This window comes from Nerophis ophidion, linkage group LG10 (assembly GCF_033978795.1).
Source record: "Nerophis ophidion isolate RoL-2023_Sa linkage group LG10, RoL_Noph_v1.0, whole genome shotgun sequence".
NCBI lineage: Eukaryota > Metazoa > Chordata > Actinopteri > Syngnathiformes > Syngnathidae > Nerophis > Nerophis ophidion.
The window spans coordinates 15,701,563-15,708,631 of record NC_084620.1 but is presented as its reverse complement, the minus strand read 5'-3'; the positions used below and the strand labels follow the sequence as shown (position 1 = coordinate 15,708,631).

At 43.2% G+C, this 7,069-nt stretch overlaps 1 protein-coding gene across 1 annotated transcript; it reads left to right on the top strand.

Moving 5' to 3' along the window:
- Positions 1 to 577: 577 nt before the first annotated feature.
- On the top strand, positions 578 to 7,036 carry slc7a7 (solute carrier family 7 member 7). Its single transcript, XM_061912606.1, has 11 exons — positions 578 to 714; positions 890 to 1,017; positions 2,620 to 3,225; positions 4,635 to 4,760; positions 4,845 to 4,989; positions 5,331 to 5,454; positions 5,535 to 5,638; positions 5,714 to 5,810; positions 6,082 to 6,231; positions 6,313 to 6,496; positions 6,571 to 7,036. The coding sequence occupies exons 3-11, from the start codon at positions 2,736 to 2,738 to the stop codon at positions 6,642 to 6,644; spliced, it is 1,494 nt and encodes a 497-aa protein (XP_061768590.1). The 5' UTR covers positions 578 to 714; positions 890 to 1,017; positions 2,620 to 2,735; the 3' UTR covers positions 6,645 to 7,036.
- The last annotated feature ends 33 nt before the right edge of the window (positions 7,037 to 7,069 follow it).

Below are 7,069 nucleotides of genomic sequence, written 5' to 3'. Positions count from 1 at the left end.
GGGCATGGGTGGTGTGACACTTATACCACAAAAAGATATTTATTTATTGTTGCACATTTTGTAGCCTTTTCTGTTCCTTTTAGAACATGGTGTCAGGAAGTAAACAAACGTTTTTTATATTGACTAAATGCAAGTGTGTCATTATCAGTAATAGACAAGCGAAATAAACTCTGTTTCTTCTTATTCAGTCTTATTCTTATTTTGCAAGTGTACACATAATATGTGACAGAATAGGTTTTTTTATAACCTCCAAAAATAAGAAGAAACATTTATTTTACTTGATTCACACTTTTTAGGGGATTTTTCTTTTTTTTTTACAAAAATATCTGTTTCACCATGTATGTGTCAAAACACCACTGTAATCATTTTGGATTAAAGTTACAAGGAATAAGAGTAGTAAGGATATTTAGGTGTGCCACCTTGAGCCCATCAAAACTGATAATCTCATTTAAAAAAACCCAGGAGACAAAAACATTCAATTGTAGTTACTCCACCCCTCATCCCCCAGCTGTTTACGCCTACACTCTGAGGAGTGTATAAAAAGTCTCAAGTGCATGAGGAGGATGGCTCCAAAGGAGAGGAAACTGCAAAGGAAGAGGACGCTGCACATGCAGAGCACAACATAATGAAGACTTGCTGCTGACTTTTCAAATGTGACCTTCACTGAGACTGCTTTTTTGTTAACTTCTGGAGGACAAGAAGAAACAGCAAAAGGTGAGTGGCCCTAACAGGTGTGTTCAAAGTGTGAACCGGGGGCCATTTGTTGTCTGCAGCTTTTTTAGATGGGAGATTTTTAAGTTAGAACTGTGTTTAAGTTTTGACATGGTGACAGTGGACAGTGCCTGCAGGAAGGCTTTCATTGATTACTGCTTTATTTTTCTCGGATTAGGAGCAGGGTGTGAATCTAACCTCCAGTAGTGACTTGTCAGCACCTTTTGGACCTTGCACCTCTGGCACAGGTTTGATCACATGCAAAGACAATCTACTATCCATGTGTTGCTGAGACGCTCTGCTGAGGTAAAAACACCTTTTACTCCTCTTTGATGGCACTTTCCATGAATGTCACTCCTCCATTGTTGGTATCGCCAAGTTATGGCTGGTGACAAACTCATTACTGCTGTATCTCTTAAGCATTTGTACAACGATATATCACGTAATCCGACCAATGTTTGACAAGGAATCTGAAGTATCCAGGAAAAAATGCACATGTTATAGAATTACTAGACAAAATAAAAAATGTTTTAATTATACTGACTGTGCAAAATGTTTTAATTATTATAAATAATATAAGATATGTTTACATTTTTCATTTTGCTATATTATAATTCATTCAATAACCTTTGTATTGATTATTAAAAGTAATTTTTATTGTATGTAATTGCACATTATATATCCGGATTTTAGGTGGCGAGTCAGTATGAAGTTTTTCAATCAAGGACCTTTTTCTAGATGCATAGAAAATAAATACATTTTACTATGTATTATATATTAATAGCCCTGTGATGAGGTAGGTAGCGACTTGTCCAGAGTGTACACCGCCTTCGGCCCGAATGCAGCTGAGATAGGCTCTAGCACCCCCCCCTTCCCACGGCCCCAAAAGGGATAAGCGGTAGAAAATGGATGGATAAATGTACATATATAAATGTATACATGTGTGTACGGCTTTACTAATATGTATATATATATATATTAAAAAAATATATATATATATAATACAATTATAATTTCATGTATTATTTGATAAATTATAAGTGATGAAAAAAAAATCTGTATTATGTATGAATATTATATGTGTATATTATACACCCAGACTTTAGAAACAACAATAATGTTGTTAAGAGTATTTGTGATATTGACCTTTCAATAAAGTCTGGAGATATAGATAAAAATGCACACATTGTATCATTTTTCAACATAATCTACCATGAATTGATTTATGTGGACCCCGACTTAAAGTTGAACAACTTGTTCGGATGTTACCATTTAGTGGTCAATTGTACGGAATATGTACTGTACTGTGCAATCTACTAATAAAAGTTTGAATCAATCAATCAATCAATAAATCAGTACATATACAAATGTATTTATTATACAGGGAGGGCCGAAAGTGGGTAAGACGCTGTCATTAATATAGACAAATGAAATATCTATTTTCTTGTAATTATTTGTAACATATAAGTATGTATACACTTAAACATATCATTAATTAAACTGTATATTTTTTATTATTATTTGTATTTTCGTTGAGTATAGAAACATTTATTTAGTCTCTTTTGGGCTTGATGGAAACACTCAGAAGGTGAGGAATCAGTGTGACATTGACCTTTTAAGGCGTAAAAAAGTGTTTGAGTCATCATCAAGCTCCATTGATACTGTAGGTGGGAGTGGGGCTGGGTGGAGGGGCGGTGTTGTTGCAAATGAACTTTGGAAAGCACGTGCAGTCGCCATGCTGACTCTCAGATACTGTGTGCTTCAAAGTCTTGAGGAAGTCATAAGTCTTGTTTTTAAGCCCCCGCATCAATAAACTCTTGTACGTCTCTATGTGCTATCACAGTATCACCGTGCCTTGCTACCATGCTAACAACATCCCTGACAAGACATGTGGTGTTGTGTCCGCAGATGGCAGGGGATGAGCGTAGATAGCCGGCGACGTCTTGACAACGCATCTAGGCTTCTCTGGCCGAGATCCTTACGAGAGCGAGCTCTTCCCGCGAACAAACACTTCAACAGAAACAATGACGTCCTTCAGTCCACTGCCGACACAAGACGCCAACGGCAGCGCCACATCCTCCAAGAGAGAGGCGCCCCAGGAGTCCATGACGTTGAAGAAGGAGATCTCGCTCCTCAATGGGGTGTGCTTGATAGTGGGGAACATGATTGGCTCGGGCATCTTTGTGTCACCCAAGGGAGTCCTCATCCACAGCGCCTCCTACGGGCTGTCGCTGGTGGTGTGGACCGTCGGCGGCATCTTCTCTGTCTTCGGGGCGCTGTGCTACGCCGAGCTGGGGACCACCATCACCAAGTCAGGGGCTTCCTACGCGTACATCCTAGAGGCCTTTGGGGGCTTCCTGGCCTTCATTCGACTGTGGACGTCACTGCTCATTATCGAGCCCACCAGCCAGGCAGTCATTGCTATCACCTTCTCCAACTACATGGTGCAGCCCATATTCCCCACGTGCATCGCACCGTATGTGGCAAACCGGCTGCTGGCTGCCGCATGCATATGTAAGTACACATCCGCCGCATGCAGACAGCAGAAGTGAAACGTGATGATGCCATGATGGAAGGAGGAAGGAGGCCAGAAAAACGTCTGCATGACTTCTTGCTCAATCTTTCAGGGGCGCGGGGTTTAATGTTTGTCACAGCACGAAACGCCTTATGGAAGTACGGCTGACCTTTCAGCGCTGATGCATGCCAGCTATCTCCGGGGTAACCGCCATGTAACTTCACAGAGAAGAAAAGAGCCCGCAAAAGGACTCGCAGAGCAACAATGGCAGAGCCCCGCGCAACAAGATCATGTTTGTTCAGGAAGTCTCTCAGATAACAGCTTTCATGTGCTGGTCCGCCTTTAACTCACTCATTGATAAGATTTGATAGCTGTATACTAAAGTCCTTGGGCAGATGAGACTCTGACCTGAATGTCTCCGTGGTGGGGTCGGAGGTAGGGTGTTGATGTCATGCTTAAAACGCAATCAAAAAGTCCTAATAGGCCATTTTGGAACTGGGTCAACAGATGGGTTCATGCTCAAGTGCTTCCCTCGTTGGTGGCAATTCATAGTGTCGATAAAACACTCAAACTAGTCCGCCCTTTCAAGTAGAGGGTCGCCATGGCAATGGCAGAGATACTCTTCTGCTAAGTGGAAGCCTTCCAAATGAATTATTAGACGTGTTATTAGAAGATACTTGACGTTTAATCCGAATGACAACCGAAAGCATTCCCACCAGCATGATGGAGTCGGCTCCAACCTCCCAGCCTTCTTGCCTTTCTCTGTCAACACGCCACGCCTCCGTGCAGGCCGAGGCTGCTTCGTCGCTCTTCCACAGACAACCTCGGCGTGACGCTTGTTGTCTTTAAACAGCACACCAACCGAGTTTGGACTTGTTATGATGGTGGAGCTGTCAATACGCTGGAAGGTGATAGTGTTGGGATCTCCTCGGTGGAGACAATTGGACGTCCTGTGCTTTCGCTATCTGCACATTTACGATAAGCACACAGCGTCAGATAAGTCATGTTTTTCAAGGGGAACAAGATGGGGGGTTAGCAGGGTTTGGGACACAGGCACCAAAATGAGTCATGAAGTGAGGTGTCTCCTGTCACAGTTGTAAGTGCTGCACTCAGCTGTTTCCTGCTATGAAAAACAACAGTCTGCTTGAGTCAGCAGCAGCGCTTCCTGTAACGACATGGAAATCAGCCCTCAGCTTGCAGACTGACCTCATGATCTGCTAAGGACCAGCCTGGGATGCACAAAATAGGCCGCATCCAATCTTGCACTTGAACCTTTTTAAGGACTAGAGCTGACGTTAAAAAACATATTCCTACAGAGACAAAATATTGAGCATGACCGTTTACCCCTAAGCTTGGTGGATGGTTACACTCCTGTTTTCCAGAACATGTCTTTCTGTCTACTCCTCAGGTTTGCTGACCTTTGTCAACTGTGCCTACGTGAAATGGGGCACAAGGGTGCAGGACTTCTTCACTTACGCCAAAGTCATCGCCCTCATTGCAGTCATCATCACAGGCCTGGTGAAGATTGGTCAAGGTGGCCAGCCACACTCTCGCTATAACTGAAGAGCTTTTAGGTCTATTGGTCATCATCAAGACAGCGTTTGTGCTTTTGCTCTAGGCCACACACAGAACTTTGAGGGACTCTTTGATGGATCATCTCAGGACCCCGGAGGCATCGCCTTGGCTCTGTACTCGGCTTTGTTCTCTTACTCTGGATGGGACACCCTCAATTTTGTCACAGAGGAGATCAAGAACCCTGAAAGGTAACTGAGGAATGATTAGTTTCCCAACAGAGTTTTTTTAAGATCAGGTCATCGTCGGCCTTATTTGAACTATTTGACAAAGTTCGATAAAGAACCACCTCTCCTTGAATAGTGATTTCATCCACATGCATATCAGACTACATGAACACATTTGGAAGTTGTCTGTTGGTCATTTGACTTCCAAAAATTAATAGGTTTGAGCGAATAGTGAAGTGAAAAGTCATGTGTTGCCATCACAAGCCTATCCTGGAGTTCTCAGGCAGATTAAGTAACTTCTTATCCCAATCCTTGACCCTAAGGAATGCTTCATGTTTAAAGTCCATCCATGTGCTCCCTTGTAGGAACCTGCCAATGGCCATCGCCATTTCCATGCCCATCGTGACCGTCATCTATATTTTGACCAACGTGGCTTACTACACAGTCCTGCCCATGAATGCCATTTTAGACAGCGACGCTGTGGCCGTGGTGAGTCCATCAACTTAGCGTCCTTAACGTCTTGATCAAGCAGCGCCTTGGTGGGAAACATCTGCATTGTCCGCCCGCAGACGTTCGCAGACCAGGTGTTTGGTGTGATGAATTGGACCATTCCCTTGGCTGTTGCTTTGTCCTGTTTCGGAGGACTCAACGCCTCCATCCTAGCGTCTTCCAGGTGAGTGCAGAGGAGGCCATAATCGTAACGCAACGACTTGCATTATCAACATTGCATTTTTATGTGTGTGGATAGGCTCTTCTTCGTGGGGTCCAGAGAAGGACACTTGCCCGACTACCTGTGTATGATTCACGTCCATCGCTACACCCCCATCCCCGCCCTGCTCTTCAACGTCAGTGGGCCTTTCCTTTCCATTCTTTTGAAAAAAATATTTCTTCCTAACGCAATTCTTTATTCTTTTAATCATTTTAAATTAGACAATAAATATTCATTGACATAAGCAGATTTTAGGATTCATCCGCATAAGCAGATTTTCATCTACAGTCTCATGACAGGTGGATGTAAAAGCATGACAGACATGAAACGTATGCAAGATGTGTTAAAAAAAGTATTGTGAGATGTTAAAACAATCAAATGAGCATAATCATAATATCTGGATGCAGGGCGTTATGGCGCTTATCTACCTGTGTGTGGAGGATGTCTTCAGGCTCATCAACTACTACAGCTTCAGCTACTGGTTCTTTGTGGGCCTGTCTATTCTGGGACAACTGTACCTGCGCTGGAAACAGCCGGACAGAAAGAGACCGCTAAAGGTGGGGAAGTTTGAAGTGTTGAAACGCGGTCTAGTAACATGGCGTCGATGGTTTAATACCTGTGTACTTTAACTCCGACAGCTCAGCTTGTTCTACCCCATCATTTTCTGCCTCCTCACCATCTTCCTGGTGGTGGTGCCACTCTACAGTGACACCGTCAACTCCCTGATTGGCATCGGTATCGCCTTGTCCGGAGTGCCTGTTTACTTCCTGTGCTGCTACACTCCGGCTCACCGCAGGCCCATGTGGTTACGGAGCTTCATCGGTAAGGAACCACTGCATTCCTTCGGTTTCTTTCCCCACATTGTTTGCTTGTAATCCTCTTTATGTCTCTTTCAGCCAAGTGTGGTGTGCTCATTCAGAAGGTGTGCTTCTCTGTTGTAACGGAAATGGATGTGGACCATAGTGACTAGAGCCAAAGACTGGACAACTCACTGTGGTCGCTGATGCTTTTCGCTGGGCCCATGCTGGCTTTGAGCAAGACCTGGGATTCTGTCAAACATTACTCTGGTCAAAGTGTTCTTTGTTTTGTTTTTTTACTCAACCTTTTAATGCACTGCAAATGTGTTAGAAAACTATTTAATTGCTGTGTCCAGTGGCATCACATCTTTTTGATTCTCCTGGAAGGAGAAATATTATTTTGATCGCCGAGTTCTTCCAGTGGAAACCGAAGGCACTGTTGGTCACAGTATTACCAACAGACAGAGCGATTGTAGCTTATTCTCACAAGGAGTTTTTTTGGGTCCGTCAAAAAAAAAAAACCTGTGACAGTTTATTATTTATAATAAAATGATGTGAAAACGTGTATCCTGTGTGTTGTATCCCAAATAGAAAAACA

Coding starts and splice junctions, on each gene's coding strand:
- slc7a7 (XM_061912606.1), top strand. CDS start 2,736: ATGACGTCCTTCAGTCCACTGCCGACACAAGACGCCAACGGCAGCGCC. Junction 5,639..5,713: donor TCCATCCTAGCGTCTTCCAG/GTGAGTGCAGAG, acceptor GTGTGTGGATAG/GCTCTTCTTCGTGGGGTCCA. Junction 5,811..6,081: donor TCCCCGCCCTGCTCTTCAAC/GTCAGTGGGCCT, acceptor ATCTGGATGCAG/GGCGTTATGGCGCTTATCTA.